Below are 17273 nucleotides of genomic sequence, written 5' to 3'. Positions count from 1 at the left end.
TAGTAGCTCCCGGCTGTGAAAAAACACTGGGATCATCGGCGCTTTAGGAGCGTTTAATCGTGCCGTGTGGTGCCGTCCTGCACAGCTGCAGGATGCTCCCTCTTGTCCCATGGCCAGGGTGCTCCAGGGCCTCAGGCTCCCCTGAAAAGTGGGCGGATAGAAATGCGGTCTGCCTCTGACTGAAAAATCTGTCTTTGACTGTAGGATCAAAAGCCAAAGTGGCAGTTTGGAGCTGGGCACAGGAGGGGAAAGTCAACAACGGCCACAGGCACCGCCTGCCTTGCCTTTGGAGGGGGGCTCTGAGCTGCATCCGAGCATCCTCCTCCCCCCAGGTGCCCAGGCAGCAGCTGCAGGAGGGGCGAGGGGCCGCAGAGCTGGGCTGCGGCAAATGGGGAGAGAGTAAAATATCATTTTAAAGAGGAAACGAAAGCACAGGCATGTGAGTATATAACGAGAAGGACAATTTATGCCCAGGCACGAGTGCAGTTTGACACGGGGATAATGAAAAAACGTAGGTCATTGTGGATGACTTAAGCCTTCACAGCTGAAGAAAATGTATGAAATGCGGGGAACATTACACGCTTGGCAGCTCCGCACATCTGCAGCAGGACAAGTGAAATACAGTTCGCCATTCTTTACCATAAACTGTGCTTGTAGGATATGCGGCACAGAGAAATTGTAATTACAGTGACAAGACAAATCAGTAATATTTAAATATTCATGAACAAAGTCTCGGACGATCAATCTATCTTTATTGTCCTTGCCTTCGCGGCTGTAATAAATAAGTAGCTGGAGCCCTCACCTTTCCTTCAAATCATTCTGCCTTTGGTGCCAAACCAGAGTTCATTTATCAGCCGCCTGGTCTAGAGTGTGGGAGATGCCCAGGGCTGGGTCTGTGCTGGTGCTGCTGGGTGAAAAACCTGGAAATTGGTGGTGGGAGGGTTGCAGCACGCTCCAGTCTCTACCGTGCCTGAGACCCGAGCATCTCCTCTGTACAGGAGGGTCTGTGCACGGAGGGACCAGCACACTGCACTGGGGAGACTGGGACGCTCTGTCCTCAGGATGGCTGCCCGGAGTAAAAAGGCTTTGGAGCTGGTTTTGGTGTGGCACAGCAGTCACGGCAGCCCTGACCCCGGCATGTGCTTGCAGGTGACCACCCCTACGAGTGCGAGTTCTGCGGCAGCTGCTTCCGGGACGAGAGCACGCTGAAGGGCCACAAGCGCATCCACACCGGGGAGAAGCCCTATGAGTGCAACGGCTGCGGCAAGAAGTTCAGCCTCAAGCACCAGCTGGAGACCCACTACCGAGTCCACACAGGTACATGCTGGGGTGTCTGCGGCGAGGCTGGCAAGGACAGACTGGTGGAAGGGCTGGCATGTGGACCAGGGTGGCAGCCAGGGCTAACAAACCCGCGATGAGCCGGCATGTCACTATTGTAAACAGGGATCAATAGTCACATGGGTTCTGCTGCTCGTTCCTGGGTTATCAGCTGTGCCCACTGCGGCAGCATTGATGCTGGGCAGTTGGTTAGCACTGACACCCTGTATCCCACAGGTGAGAAGCCCTTCGAGTGCAAGCTGTGCCACCAGCGCTCCCGGGACTACTCGGCCATGATCAAACACCTTCGGACCCACAATGGCGCTTCCCCTTACCAGTGCACCATCTGCCTGGAGTACTGCCCCAGCCTCTCCGCCATGCAGAAGCACATGAAGGGCCACAAACCAGAGGAGATCCCCACTGACTGGCGGATAGAGAAGACCTATCTCTACCTCTGCTACGTCTAAGGGAGGAGGCAGAGGGGCAGCAGGGCCAAGTGGCAGATGACTGGGCAAAAAAAAATCCCACCAAACCCGCAGCATCCATGGCCTTGTTTGTTTTCAGTTCTCATTCGTTTCTTCTCGCCGGAAGGATCCTGCAGCTCACGCCGGACCGAGCGACACACCGGCCCCTTCTCCCGCCCCGTCCAAACTGCTCATGCGCCTGCTGCCCTTTCACCCTTGCTGCAGGGCAGATTTCACCCTTTGAACCCCCAGCCAGGCCCCCCGTCACCTTTGGCCTTGGCCACTGGTGCTGCTGGGAAGACCATGTAGGAAAGAGGCGCTTCCCTGAAAGTGTGTGTACAGCTAGTGCTCTGGGAAGGCTTTCACTCCTGGTGTCCTGTCACTGCATAGACCCTGCCGTGGATGCCCTGCAGAGGCCCTGAGCTCCCATGTGGGCTTGGGCCCCATTCTGGCAGGTTCTCATGCTCCCAGGCTGCAGCATCGCAGGCAGGAGAGCACAGTGCCCTGTGAGCCACAAGTGGTTTGGCAAGAGTGTCCTGGGGGCATCCTGGCCAGAGGAGGGTGTTTGGGACAGGGAGCCAGCTGGGAGCCAGGCTGCCTTGAGCTGTTGCCTGGTGTCCAGGTGGGCTCAGGGGCACAGGATGCTGCTGCTCTCCCCATGACCAAAGATGTCTCTATGCATTTCTCCCTCCTTCCCTGCCTTCCCGGGGCAAGGGTGAAGCCCCTCATGGGGAGATGCAGTTGGTTTGGTGATATGCAGTCAGTGCCAGTGTTGGAGCTGTTAGTATGTGGCATCACTCTGAATGCAGGGATCCTCTTTTCTTCTGCTGATTTGGGGCACCTAGAAGGTGCCAAGTGTGGGGTTTTTTGCCCAGCCCTCAGCCACAGGAGCCCACAAGTAAGGGGTGCCCCGTGGCAGGCGGCTTTGCTCGCCGCTTTTTTTGCTTTTTGTTTGGGTTTTTTTGAACTTTCTTTTGGAATATTTCCGCATTTAGCACATTTTACTTGAAATTACCTCATTTTTTTGTGACCTCATGAGCTTTTATTGATTTGGGAGGGACAGGGGTTGGCATGGCTGGGGTGCACCAGCCACGTGCCCAGCATTGGTGGTGGAGAGGTGGTGGGGCACTGGTGTCCCTGCCAGACTCCTGTTGTGCATTATCCTTACCAAAACTGGTATTTTTTGCCTGGCCCCATGGGGCTGGGGGTGTTGGTTCTGAAGCTACCTCTTGTGTTTGTTTTTGTTGTGTTTCTCCTGCGCAGCCGCGGGCTTGGTGGTTCCATCCCATGGTTCTTTTTTTGTCATTTTGCTGCGTTTGGGTGAAAAGGGGGGAAAAGGAGCTGGGGGTGGGGGTGGTGGGACAGTGTCTGGACAGTTTGGAGGGACACTGATGGCCCCTCTGTGTTTGGGGTGCCCTTCCCACCTCTCCTGGTGCCAAGCAGGGACAGGGCTGTGGGAGCAGCGTCCTGCCTGGCGCCCCAGGCCGGCTTTGCACGTGCGTGTGCCCCTGCGCGTGGGACAGCTGCTGCTCTGCGCAGGGAGGGCACCGCTGCTGTACAATCCGGGATGTGACTGTGGAGAACGGCTCGTTTCATTGTTGTGCCTAAGAAAAAAAAAGGAAAAATACTTTAAAAAAAAAGAAAACAGTTCTTTCACACAGAAAGTTGCTGCAATTTCTGACGTGTGCATGGCAGGTCCCCGTGGTGTCCTGGCGCTGCCAGACACGGGTGCCATGGTGCCATGGAGCACGTGGCCAAGCTCATGTGGCTTTTTTTTTTGCTTTAACCTCCCCTTCCATCCCACCATCCCTCTCCCTCAGAGACACAGCCCCCACTGCAACAGTGTTGGGGTCAGCATTGGAGTGATGCTGCTGTATCCCGGGCGCACGTCCCCGCACCGTTGGCTGTGGCGCAGCCCCTGCCACCCCTCCATATATATATATGTAAGTATATATATGTGTATCATAGCAGTGAGGACCAAGCGCCGCACGGGGCCCCGTGGTCCCGGGCTCCCTCTCCCCTGGCTTGGTGTCAGTGTCGTGAGCGCCTGCCCGTCCCGTTGCTCTGTGTTTTCGCTCGTGGTTCGGGTCCGTCGCTGTCCTCGTTCCGTCTACCTCAGCACCTCTCTGAGCCCGGGCGCAGAAGGTGCCCAAGTTCCCCTTTGGTTTTCTCAGAGTATCTATCGGCTCCTATTTTTTGTACGACTTTTCCTGTCTCACCGTTTGCTCCCCTGCGGTTCTGCTTGCGAGTCCTCTTTCTGTCCTCTAGCCACAGATGCCGTTAGCTAAAAGTTTCCTGAAAAATAAAGAAAAAGAAAAAAAAAAAAAAAACAGTTGTGGTGTCTCCTAGTTGCAGCTCTCCGCATCTGCCTTCGTCCTGTGTAGATTCAGATGCATTTCTTTGTAAGACTTCAGTGTTTCTGACAGAGGAAAAAAAAAGACAAAAAAAAAGAAGAATATACTGCTGCAGGTTTTTTTCTCTCCATGTGTCACTAAGTGAAGTTCGTGCCTTCTATAGCAAAGAGAATATTTTTTACATCCTACTAACGGTAGATTTTTTTGTAGTGAACATTTTTTGTATTTTTATTTATAAGTCTCATAAGGAAAATAGCAATGTTCAGTTGTATACCTTGAATCTGCAGTTAGAAAACAAAAGAACAACCAATAAAGTTAATTCCGTTGTCTCAGCCTGCTGTCTCCCATTCCTGTGCCCATCAAGAGGAGGAGGAGGAGGAGGTGGAGGAAGGATGCGTCCCACCAGCTTGGGGTGAGCCATGGGGGTGCCCACAGTGGTGAGTTTGGAGGTGCCTGCTCTGAAGGGGAAATTGAGGAGGTCCTATCCCTAAACCAACCCCAGTGGGCCGGGGGTCTCCCTGGAATGTCAGTGCCCCCGTGGGCAGGGAGCATCCCCAGCACGCTGCCTGTGCTGCTGCCTGCCCATGCGGCTCACCAGGGAGCAGAGCAAGTTTGCCTCAATGAAAGTGAACTCGTTCATTTAAACCTGCCTGCAGAGCCGTCCGGCCCCCCGCTGCGTTAATTATCCTGTAGTTCCCGACTGATTGCTGTACACTAAGCTTAAGCCCTCCTTTATTTATTTACTGACTACATTAACGGCAGCGCCTGCTCTCCTTTTGTGCCGTGGCAAACCGCGCAGCCCCGCACGCTGCCGCCGGCCTGAGCGGGTGCTGCCAGCTCCACCCGGCCCTGCCTGTGCCCAACACTGCCGTCTACCTCATGATGCCATCAGACATTGCTTCCAGCACAGCTGGGGTCCCCAAGGGCAGAGCAGCACTGAGTTTTCCCAGGGATGGGTGGCATGTGCCAGTGTCCTGCCCCAGCGTTTCCCAGCAGGTTTGAGGCGCCACGTGTCCATTCCAAGGTCCTGATGGTGTTCCTGCCTCCCCCGGTCCCCCCAGCACAGCCTCCCAGGAAGGCTTTGGGCAAGTGGTGGGGAACTTTGGTCCCGGTTAGGGCAAGCAGAGGTGGTCTTGCTGTGAGGAACCTGTGGGCTGCAGCGCCCCATGAGAAGGGAGGCAAAGCCCGGCCTGGCACAAAGGCGTTGTTACAACAACGGGGAAATCACGGCAGGACCGGGCCTTTGTGTGCACACTCGCACAGCAGCTGGGAGCGATTATGCTGCAACAATGTTCTGTTCCATCAACATTATGTCCTCATTAAACCTTTATTAGGAGATTAGATTCAGATTTATTGATTTTTTTTTTTTTTAAAGAGGAAAATCCAGGCTTCTCTCAGATGCCTGGAACTTTTTCCCACATGCAGCACTTCCCAAAGTAGAAAGAGGGCAAGGGGAGAATCAATCTTTCCTCCAGGACAGGCAGCCTCTCCTTCCAGGGAAAAGGACTGCTTCTTGAGGGGGTTAGGTTGGGTGCATGATGGCTTCCTAGCATAGGGAGGATGAGGACCAAAGCATTCAATGGGATACAGGGATACAGCAGCGCAGATGAGCATCTTGCAGTGCAGCCTTGGGGGACATCAGGGTCATGGTGGGGAGGAGAGAGATGGCAAGGCTGGCTCAGGAGTCTTGCTGCCCAGTACCCTCATCAAACACATGGGCCGGGTGGCATCGCACACCCGGGTCAATGGCCCCATTGGATTTGTCTGTTGGAGCGTTTGATGTTACACGAAGGCAGCTCATTCCAGAGGGTGTTAATTGCCCGCTGCACTGATCAGGTCTGTAGCACCATCGATCTCGGCAGGATCAATGGGCTGATTTAGTGTCTCACGAACTCTTTAACTGGACACCTCATCAATAGGCAGCCACTTACAGACCATCAGCGCATTAGTGCGGCCGGCGCTGGCAGGAGCCCGCTCCACCCGTCCTCAGCCCCCGTCACTCAGGGGTGAGTTTTCCTGCAGGTGATGGCTCTGAGATGGTGAGTGGGAGTCTTGCTCTGGGGCTGGTGGGTTTGAGGGCAGATGTAGGAGAGCCAGGTGGTGTCAACCCACCTGTCCCCCATCACCTGCATATGCAGGGATGCTCCTAGAACATGGGATGGGCCTTTACGGTATCTGCGGCGCTTCTCGCCTTGTGTCTCTGTCCTTGCAGGGGCAGATGGCAGCGGGAGCTGGGACCTGCTGCAGCTGTGATGGCAGTGCTGCCCCCGCATCTCTCCCCGTACCGCGTGCTCACGGAGCCAGTCCCGTCGCCATCCAGGTTTGGCCGCGGCCGGACGCGGGGTCTCTCCCACTTTGCTGAAACTGCTGAGCACAAGAATGGGGGATGTGCTGGGCAAGCATGCCCGGGGTACGATATAAAGGCAGCAGCCGGGGTGAGGGGTCGGGGAGCCGAGGGCAGCGGGACCCCTGGGGCGGTGGGGATCCCCCGAAGCAGGGGGGACCCCACCCGATGCCGGGGACCCCGGTCGGGAGGCGGCGGGGCCGGGCGGCGGGGCCGCTGTCCGCGGTGCTGAAGCCGCGGCCGGGGCCGGGCCGGGCCGAAGGCGCTCCCGGGGCCGGCAGGGGAAGCACGGAGAGAGGTTTGGGCAGGGTCATGGGGTCCTGGGGGCTCCTGCTCAGCTCCGCCTTCCCGCTGCGGAGCTGAGGGACGTGAGGGATGCGCCCGCCTGGGTCGACAGGCACTGGCGAGTCCCAGAGCCAGGGAGAACCCACCAGAGTGAGGTCCCCCATCTCTCGCCCTGAGCAACGGGCACTGCTCAGGCATCCCTCCACACCGACCAGAGGGTGCCCAGAGTGATGCTGTAAGCCAGGACGGCTGCCAGGTACACCCGGAACAGCAGCACATCCAGCACGTAGCCCACTTGCAGCCAGTCCCGGGCGAGGTCGCGGAACTCCTCCCGTTTCTCCAGGAGCTGGCGGATTGCCGTGGTCTCACGCAGGACCTCCTGCAGTGCTGCTGAGCCCTCGGGCCGGCCAGCAAGGGCCAGAGCAGGCCTCGTGCCCTCCACTGCCCCGCACTCCCGGGGGTCCTCACAGACACAGGGGGTCGGCTTGGCTGAGGGATCAAGAGAAGCAAATGTGAAAAATCAGTTTAGACAGGGAACTGGGGGTTGTGAGGGTGAACAAGGCACCCAGTTCACCATACAAAGAATGGCTATGTAGGTGTAGATGGCCACAGAGCACCTAGACTCCTTCAGTTCCCACAGGCCCTCTCTGTGCCACCCTTACCTGTGCTGTCATTGTTCTCCACCCGCCTGGACGTGTCCATGGTTTGCATCCTGCTTTGGCTGAATTTCTTCCTGTCCCGGATACAGAGCAGGATGGTGGCTCGTTCCAGCAGCAGGTGTTTCAGCCACTCGGGGACGTGGGGCTGCAGGTCTTGCTTGTGTACCAGGCACACAATCAGGATGGTCTCTGTCAGGCTGATGACGAGCAGTGCCATGCACACCACAAAGTAGATGCCTGCAGAGGCACCAGTGAGGTGAGTGACCTGCAAAGGCTCGTGCACAGAGCCAATCCTCCCTGCTGAAGTCTCAGGGCCCTGTGGTCTCTGCCCACGACTGCCGTGGCAGGTGGACAGGAGAAGCACCCTACCTATCAACGGGGTGCCGACGGCAGTGGCTGGCAATGTGTCGGATACAATAATGAGGAAAACCGAGTAGCCCAGCAGGAGAGTGATCTTGAAAGAGACCCTCTCCCCACTGTGGGGAGGTAGGTAGAAGCCCACAATATCCATAACCATCAGGAAGATGCTGGGGAGCAGCAGGCTGACGGTGTAGAAGAGGGGGCGTCTCCGGATCACTACCTGCAGGACAGAGACACAAAAGGCTGTGAAGGGTTGCAATGAGCCTTCAGCTGCTGTGGCTCTTTGCCAAGGAGAGTGAGGATGGGGGGGGCACTAAGGTGAGCCCGAGGAAGGGCTCACTAGCAGGAGCCTCCCACCTGCAGGCAGGAGCTGCAGCACAGAGCAGACAGGGACAGGCAAGTCCCTTCCCTCGTGCCACATCCCCGAGAAACGCGGTGGCCAAAGGCTCTTACATAGAACTTCATCTCAGCATAGCTGTCACTGCTCTTGACACTGAACTCCCGGAAGTGGCTGAGCACGTAGAGCAGCTCCCACTCGCCCTGGTTCATGAAGACACTCCGGTCGAACTTGACGAGCTCCGGCTGCCGCCACAGCGAGAGGTTGATATCGCGAACTGGGGGGCGGAGGAGAGGCGAGAACTGGGGGTACCCGCCCAGAGCGCGGGCAGCTGCGGCCCCTGCACCGGGCTGCCCGCCCTGCGCGCTTCCCCGATCCGCTGGGGCCATCTAGAGGGACGAGCCGCCCTGTGCACGGAGCTCCGGAGCTCCCGACGCTCCCCGGGACCCGAGCCCGCGGCCCGGCACTCACTGTGGTGCAGCCAGCTGGTGAAGGTGAGAGAGCAGTTCTGCACGTCGAAGGGGAAGTTGTAGATGTCCAGGCTGCAGGCTGTCATCACCTGGATGGGTTTGAGGTTCTGCACCTCCCCGTGATGGCTGACGTAAACGTAGGGGACGTGTGGGGACTTTCCAACATCCACGCTGAGGGACATGAGGGACAGAGATGTGGGCTGGAGAGCACTCTGGGCAGGGCTTCCTTCTGCCAAGTGGCATTTCAGGGGGAAACTGCCCACGAGCCAGGGATTTGCCTCCTCTTCTGCTTTTTTGGTCATACCCTTGCAGGCATTTCTGCCTCACATCTCCTCACCAGACTGCTGCCCTCTCCCAGCCCGAGAGGTCCCAGAGCCCTCAGGAGGCACTGGGAGCACCTTAAATCCCCACGGAGTGGGAACGACACCACCCAGCTCCATGGGAAGGGCCAGCAGCTCTGCAGCTGCCCCGGCATTGTACTGCCTGCACAAAGCCTTTCTCCTGGTATCTGGATCTCACCCCCAGCACAGTGAGGGTAATTACCAATGGTTGTGGTTAGCCAGCATTGGAAATGGCCCAGCTGCAGAGCCAATCCCCATCTGCAGCTCCCGATGTGGGGAGGCTGCCAGCTCTGTGCCAGGAATACAAAGCACGGGAGGGTACGTGCCCACAGTGGGTGAGGAGTTCCAGTCCCAGTGCATCTCTCTCGAGACCTTGGCTGCACTCACAACTCATTGATGAGGATGTCAGGCACCCAGATGCTCTCCACAGGGAGGGAGATCTGCGTCAGGTTGTCGAAGCGATCTGGGTCCCACTTGAGGAACTCATCTGTCCAGTGCTGGGGACAATGGAGAGGGGACTGGGTGGGCGAGGTCCTGCTGCTCTGCCAGCACACAGACCCCAGGCCAGCACCAAGAAAGCTTCCCACCCGTGGGAGGGAGGGAAGAATAATCCTTCAGCTTGCACAGCACCCAACAGTGCAAACCAGGGAGCATGAAAGCTGAGCCTTGGGGTTCATGTGCTGCAGAGGGATGTGTTTCCCCCCCCCACTATCCTGCAGGACTGCACACTTCTCTCACAGGAAAACACGGGGGTTTGGGGGTGCTGGATCCCGAGGGGGCCAGCAGGGAAGGGGTGAGGTTTTGTGGCTCCTCACCTGCCTGTACCAGATATAGGTGGTCAGCACCTGGTCCTTCTCATCCTGTGAAGATGGGAACGGTGTCAGAACGGGGACTGACCCTCAGGAGGACGGGCAGAGCACGCTGGCAGGATGCTGCACGCCAGGTACCCTTCCCCTCCCTGCGCAATGGCAGCAGAGCACTCACCACGCTGAGGATGGCGTAGACCATGAGGTCGATGGCCACGGTGGTGGTCGTTCGCCAGTCCCGCACAGGCCGGGTGCCCTTCTGGTAGTGCGCCAGGAGGTGGTGGGAGAGGCGGCGCAGGGCGGGCTCGGGCGGCTCTGGCGTCCCGGCCCCGGGCCGGGCACCTGCTCGGCAGAGGGACAAAGGGAGGGAGGGACGGAGGGAGGGAGGCTGCTCCCCCGGGGCAGCGGCTGCCGCCACCCTGCGGTGTGCCATGGCCTGCGGGGTGCTGCCAGCTGCCTGCCCTCACTTACCCCTCGGGGTTTCCCATCCAACTTTAATAGAGCTCCGGCTTCTCTGATGGGAAACAAGCCTGGACAGCAGAAGCATCACCTAGTATGTTACTGACATCCTGTGCCGTGCAGGTTGTCAGCGCTGTGACCTTCCCCAGCCCCAGAGGGCACAGCTGCCAGCCCTCACCTCTGTGGACAAGTGCCAGGACAGCGGCAGCGGGGAACCACGAGGGGCACACTGCCCCCAGGAAGGTTTCATACCATTCGCTCCCTCCAGGGACATTCCTTTGTTCAGCAGGTGGAGACGGGGAAGGCTAGAGATGAAGCAGGATGCTAAATTCGTTTATTAGGTATCTTGGTGTTTGCTTCCTGTGAAAACAGTCCCTTCACTGGTGCTAGCAGCATCAAGTGAGGGCAAATCGCCTTCAGCACCATGTCCTCACTGCCAGGCGCCTGGAACACCACGGCTGGGCCAGGGCAGCAGTGCTGCACCTGTGTAGCCACAGCCCCAGAGTCCAATTCCAGCATAATGGAAGAGACTGATTGGAATAGATCTATGGGAACTTGGGGAAAGCTACTGGAAGGGAATTTCAATCTCTATTTTAAGCTTAAAAAAAAAAAAAAAGAAAAAGAAAAAGCAACAGCCTCAGCCCCTCTGACATTGCTCAAGAATGGTAGGGCATGGTGCTCAGCCAGGCAGGCATGAACCAGCAGAGGCACTGAGATGGGGAGAGGCAGCAATTAGGGTGAGGGGAGGAAATGCAGCTGCTGCCATCACCACAGCTCGGGCCAAGTGACCTTCCCTGCTGCAGCTGGTGGCAGCTGGCTCGTGCTTGCACTCCTCCTTGCACCACCTTCTCCTCACATCCACACCACCCATATCTGCATCAGGATGCTCTGGCAGCAGGGAAATGGCTTTGCAAAGGGAGGACTGGGCTGGGTTCACCTCTAATGCTCTTTGCCTCTGCTCCACACACCATGCTGGTCTGCCCAGCCCAAATCTGTGCCAGGTTGTGCCAGCAACTCACCTGGTGAACCTGGCATGTACCTGGCACAACCCTGGCACAGCCCTAACACATGGGGACCTGTGCGCACAGCCCTTCCTGCCTCCTGGCCAGCATTGCCAGGGTGAGCATATCACTGTCCCCGCTCCTCTTCTGCCACCTTAGATGTGTTAACAGTGGGAGAAGGCTTGGACGTTGGGTGACAGGAGCTACATGACCTATCCAGAGATTTGAGTCAATAGCCTGCTGAAAACTGAGTTGGGCTGGTGCAAAACAGCTCAAGGATTTTTTGTGCTATTTCCCAGGAACATTAGATGAGAAAATAATAATGGAATAACAAGGAAATCTGTTGGCTGTCAATTTTGCACTGCACAGAGCTGCAACTGCAAACTATCGGCACAGCATCGTGCCCAAAACCCAGCTCTAGGTTGTGAGGAACTAAACATTCTATTGGAGGAAGCCCTTCACCAGGCAGGGGGCTCAGGCAGCCTCTCTCGGGCAGTGGAGTGCAGGCAGGAGACCCCCATATCCCTCTCCGTCCCCAGGGCCGGTTTTGGGCGCAGCTCCAGAGCACCTCAAGACCCCGCAGAGCAGAGCTGGTGCTAAGGCTGCACCACCTTGCTGCCAGCGTTACCCAGGCAGGGTAACCTCCAGGCTCTGCAGCGGAGCTCCCCCATGCCCCAGCCTGCCCCAGCCGTGCCACCTCGCAGCCGCACGAAGGCTTCCCGAAGAGCAGCCCCTGCCTGCCCCTCGGCGCGGCTCAGGTGCTGCCCCGTGCAGGAGCGCCCGGCCCCGCTCAGCCCCAGCCCTGCCCGCGCTCCCTCGCCTTACCTGGGCTCTGCAGGGTCAGCGGCAGCAGGGCCAGGAGCGCCCCGAGGGCCGCGGGCACCATGGCTCGGCCGGCGGCAGCCCAGCGCGGAGCGGAGCGGGAGGCGGGCGGCACTCGCGTGGCTTTCCCCACAGCGCCGGGCTTTTGAGAACGCCCAGTTAATCTCGCGATCAGCCTCTCCCGCTGCATCAAGTTTCAGGCTGGGAGGATAAAATGCTACAGGACGATGCCAGTGGGGCCCACCCAGCCATCCCCCACCCCCGCCCAGCCCCAAAAGAGCTTCCCCGTCCTCTGCCCCGGTGCCTGCTTGTGGCAAGGCGGGTTTGGGGTACCAGCATCATGTGCAGTGAGTGGGGGCACGATGGGGGAGAGGGCACTGCAGGTGCCAGGGCTGGGCCAGGAGATCCTCAGCAGTTGGAAAGATGGGGAAGCCCTCTGGGAGGCAGGGGAGGGGAGCCTGCCCTGGGATATGCCACTGACACAGGGTGGGTTTCCACCAGCAGGGGAGAGGGGAGCTCTGGAGGTACCAGGCTCCCCTTCACACCTGCGGCAGGTGGGTCTGTGCCACCGACAGTGGCTCTGACAGCCACAGGTGGGGGCAGCATGTGCAGCCAGCCCTTGGCACCCCTGCCTGGGGCAGCAGCTTTCCCCCAACCCCTCCAACCTGCACCTACACTGGAGTCAATTTTCACCACAGAAATTTGCATTTGTTGTAAATTTCAGCAAAAAAGGTTCTTCCTACCGTTTTCAGTTTCCCAAAATGTTTAACGCCTTGGGGCAAAAAAGACTGGAAGCAAAAGGCCTTGACTGGAGTCAAGAGGCCTTCGGTGCCCACCCATGCAGGGGTGCCCTGCTCAGGCTGCACATCCATCCCTCCACAGCATCAGAGCCTTGGGCTGGGCAGTGTCCCTCTGCCTGGCAGGGGAGCTTCCCCTCCACCCTAAGCCTCCATAATCTTCTGTATTCCTGTATGCCTACACTGTGCTTGTGTGTGTTGCAGGTGACTAGGTCCCCACAAAGCTGCCAGCTGCTGGAAATCCTGGGGAAGCGGCGGCCAGGGACCAAAGCCTGCGGCAGTGGCGTAGAGCAAATTGCATCAGATGCCGGCATGGAGTCACTTAAACGAGATAAGAATTAGTGCGGGGCCCTGATGAACTCCCCGTTGGCTGCCAACAGCGGTGTCAGGGAGAGAGCGAGAGCAGAGCTGGGGGTAATTTGATTTCTCGGCTCCGTTAGTGGCTGGCAAGTCACCTCCCAGGGAGCGCCAGCAGCTCATAGCGCTCTCCCCTTATTGAATCTGGGTAACGAAAATCACGGGCAGCGCCACCACGGTGCTGGGGACCGTGCCCCGCTCTGCCCCCTCTCCTGCAGCTCCTGCTCTGCAGCCGGCAGGACGAGGCCAAGGGGGCGCAGACTGCTCCAGTGGAGCCTCTGCTGCAGCATCATTAACTCTGAATTTTCTCCCTCGGGTTTTACATCTTCATCTTAAAGAGATTTTAATGTAGTTCCTATCAGCCCTCCTGTTATTGGATATCTAATTAGCGTGATCTACTGTAGGCTCGTGTTACACACACGCAGGGGGCTCTTGCGGGACGTTCTGTGGGACGGCTGATATCAATCGGCAGCGCCCAGATCAGATTTACTTTCCAAAATAGCATAATAGGATTTTATTAGCCCTGTAATCTGCTGCATGGTAATTGCTTTTCTGGGAATCAAAGTGCTCAGTGCCTGGGGCTTCCCACAGCTCAGCCCTGCGTCCCGTCCAGGCCCTGCTGCAGCCAGGCATGGCAGCATCTCTGCAGGCCCCATTGCAGCCAGGCATGGCAGCATCCCGCAGCCAGGCATGGCAGTATCCCTGCAGGCCCCATTGCAGCCAGGCATGGCAGCATTTCTGCAGGCCCCATTGCAGCCAGGCATGGCAGCATCCCTGCAGGCCCCATTGCAGCCAGGCATGGCAGCATTTCTGCAGGCCCCACTGCAGCCAGGCATGGCAGCATCCCTGCAGGCCCCATTGCAGCCAGGCATGGCAGCATTTCTGCAGGCCCCATTGCAGCCAGGCATGGCAGCATCCCTGCAGGCCCCACTGCAGCCAGGCATGGCAGCATCTCTGCAGGCCCCGCTGCAGCCAGGCATGGCAGCATCCCTGCACTGGATGGATTGGCACTCAGGCCTCTTTCCTGGAGCAGCCATGCTGGGAGCAGGTTCCCTGGCTGGGCAAGCAGGTATTTAGCCCAGCGCAGCAATCTCAGGGGCTGAGGGGAGCACAGGGGCACAAGCACAAGATCCCCAACATGGGATGGCATAAGTGATGCTCTGCATTCCCTCCTCAGCCCAACCTGAGCTCATCCCAAGTCCTGGGTGCCCAGCATTATGCACTACAGCCCCCTGGCAGCTCGCACCCCGTGCCATGGAATGTGCTGGGGGCTGTGCAGCTGTGGCAGGAGCGTGGCAGGGCTCTGCACAGGATGGGGTGCTGTAGCCAGGCTGGGGAGCACAGTGGGAGCAGGGAGGGACGCCTCCATTGTGGAGCTTGCCGGTGCAGAGCGGGCAGGAGAGGGAAGCAGCTCTCCTCCAGGCTGCCAGCACTCGCCTTTCAGAGCGCGTTCGGAGCGTCACAAACAATAAAGCATCAGCAAGGAGCCCTGGCAGCACAGCTGCCGGATGGCCCCGGCCCCATCAGGCGCCCGAGGCCGCCCATTACGGAGGCTCCCGCTGCCCGAATTGCATGTCTGCTGTGATTTAACGCTGCAGAGAGACACGAGATGAGCACGGCAGGCAGGCAGGGCACGGCCGGGCCCTCTGCAGCCCCGCTGCACGGGGCCCTGCTCCAGGGACAGGGCTCCTGCAGGAGGCCTGGGCTGGCTGGCACCCCTGGTCACTGCAGAGGGACACACGGGGTCTCTGCTCTGGCACTCACCTTGTGCAGCTCCCAGACCCTAGCACAGACCAAACGCTGTGAACAGCTGCTCAGCGTGGTGCCCTTGGCCAATTTAATTTCATTTAGGGACACTGGTAGCTTTGTCCCATGGATGCAAACTGCTTGGCCCTCGGAGAAGCCAAAAATTGCCCATTCCAGCTATCAAGCCCATCCTCACCCAGTGAAGTAGCCCAGTGCTTTTAAATCCCCCAGAGAAGGGATGGGAGTGCTTTCCTTTCAAGTCCTCTCTTTCATTAGACACCCTTGAGATGCTTGCAATATTCTGCCAGTTTCATTACCACTAAAGGCAGGCAATAATAAGAACATGAAGGTATTTGGAGCCCATTGCTGTTAATGAAGGAGATCTGGCTGATGCTGAGTGGGACGGCAGGTATGCTCACAGGATGAGCCCAATCCCAGGGCATGGAAGGAGAGGACATGTCTGCAGCTTGCTCTGTCTGACAGTGTACAATCTCCCCCTAGTAAATTATCTTGGATGTAACAGTGCTGTGACTGCACTTAACACTGCAAACAAATTGTTCTACACCCTAGTTAATTATCACAGCATTAATCAGGCTGCTAAATGTTAAACACAGCCTGGACAAACCTAGAGCTAAAAATACAGGTCTGAGTTTATCTTTGAGACAGGGAAATTCAGAATTTTTATGGTTAATAGCTTTTTTAAGGTAGGAAAATCCTGGGGACCCTTACCTAAGCAACAAAGTTTAGGTATAACACCATTCCCTCTGCAGTGCATGAGGGTCCCAGAGTGAAAATCACAGTGCCCAATACTACCTCCCTATCTCTCACTATTAATAGCCTGGCAAGCTCCCAAAATGAGTGGAATTTCTTACTCTGTTGCATTCAAGGATCACTGGTTATCTTGTTTATACTTTGCACATCAGGGAAAGAGTGTTCCACTGTTTCACCTTATCTACACTGCTACCTCCTCCCTCCTGAATTCCTCATCTGGAGCACCTGTGAGAACCAGGAAACCCAGACAATCTCAGAACAGGCCACGGTGAGGTCCCACACCTCTCCCAAAACAAAAGGCAAGAGATGGTCTGTGACTGCCCAGGACAAATCCAATGTGGAGATGCCCATCCAGCTGGGAAAGGGCATTTTCAGGGGAGAATTGGCAACCAGGGTATGGCAGTGGCACTGTCTGACCCTACTGTCCCCCTTCCTTGTGCAGTGCCACAGCTCTGCTGGAAATGCCAATGCCATCAGTGTCGCCTGATGGGGATTGCAACTGACACATTGCTGATGATGCAGGAGGAGTTTTTCACCAGTTTCCCCAAGAGAGCTGAGCCCCGCTGGCTCCTCAGGTGGAGCCAAGCTGCCCAGGTGCCTGAGCCACACTTTGTCAGCTGCACTGCTGACGGCGTGGGGTCTGCACACACACACCTGGATCCTGCACAGCACCGGGGCCCTTGCTGGGACATCTTCATTTCAGCACCCTTGTATTAAGAGAAAGGTAGAACCCAGGCTGTGTCCAGAACACAGACCCTTTTGGCTCAGCAAATCTGAGAAATGCCTATTTCCTGCTGCTCACCCAGGCCCAAAAAAGCATGGGTTTGGCTGGAGCAGAAAGCAGGTGCCAGGTCCTCGTTGTTTTGAGCCTTTTCCTGGCGGTTTTCCCCCGGGGTGCATCCACCCCTGGAGCATCCCAGTCCATCCTCCTCCAGCCCCTGCTCGCAGCCTCCTGCCGGGCAGCACCGACAGCACCGGCGGACACACCTGCAGGACCTCAACAGGGGAGGGGCCTTTATTACTGTTGTAATTAAAAGAAAATAATTCACTTTTATCAGTATGGAGGGACGCGGCCAGGGCAGAGCGCCGGCTGGGCCGGTGCTCCCGGCTGCTGGGGTGGGGGGACGGGGGAGAACGGGCTCGGGGCGATGATCGGTGGCTTCTCGGGAGGAACACAGCCGGACACACGGATGGACACAGAGACGGTCACGGCCGGGCACGGGCGGACACACAGACGGACACACAGACGGGCATGGGCGGGGGCACGGGCGGGCACACGGGCGGGGGCACGGACGGGGGCACGGACGGACACACGGACGCACACACGGACACACAGACAGGCACGGGCGGGGGCACGGACGGGGGCACGGACGGACACACGGACACACAGACAGGCACGGGCGGGGGCACGGACGGACACACGGGCGGACACACAGACGGGGGCACGGACGGACACACGGACACACAGACAGGCACGGGCGGGGGCACGGACGGACACACGGACGCACACACGGACACACGGACGGACACACGGACGGACACACGGACACACAGACAGGTACGGGCGGGAGCACGGACGCACA

At 58.0% G+C, this 17273-nt stretch overlaps 2 protein-coding genes across 6 annotated transcripts in view; one reads left to right on the top strand and one right to left on the bottom strand.

The window, feature by feature from the left end:
• ZBTB16 (zinc finger and BTB domain containing 16) overlaps nt 1-4111 on the top strand; it is a 54202-nt gene extending 50091 nt beyond the window's left edge. For all 5 annotated transcript variants that reach the window (XM_074527857.1, XM_074527859.1, XM_074527858.1 and 2 more), the window contains exons 6-7: nt 1150-1317; nt 1555-4111. In XM_074527857.1, coding sequence (XP_074383958.1) covers nt 1150-1317; nt 1555-1784 — 398 coding nt within the window. In that variant the 3' untranslated portion in view covers nt 1785-4111. The remainder of the gene's footprint in view (nt 1-1149; nt 1318-1554) is intronic.
• On the bottom strand, nt 2660-12229 carry LOC102075318 (5-hydroxytryptamine receptor 3A). Its single transcript, XM_074527862.1, has 9 exons — nt 12023-12229; nt 9916-10079; nt 9747-9791; nt 9319-9428; nt 8592-8761; nt 8237-8397; nt 7793-8003; nt 7427-7660; nt 2660-7253 (listed from the first exon to the last, which is right to left on the bottom strand). Exons 1-9 carry the CDS (start codon nt 12207-12209, stop codon nt 6955-6957), a joined length of 1581 nt encoding a protein of 526 aa, XP_074383963.1. The 5' UTR covers nt 12210-12229; the 3' UTR covers nt 2660-6954.
• Between the last annotated feature and the right edge of the window lie 5044 nt (nt 12230-17273).

The sequence above is a fragment of the Zonotrichia albicollis genome, chromosome 27 (genome assembly GCF_047830755.1).
Source record: "Zonotrichia albicollis isolate bZonAlb1 chromosome 27, bZonAlb1.hap1, whole genome shotgun sequence".
NCBI classification, from domain to species: domain Eukaryota; kingdom Metazoa; phylum Chordata; class Aves; order Passeriformes; family Passerellidae; genus Zonotrichia; species Zonotrichia albicollis.
The sequence above is the reverse complement of the archived record's forward strand: the minus strand, read 5'-3'. Positions and strand labels throughout refer to the sequence as shown.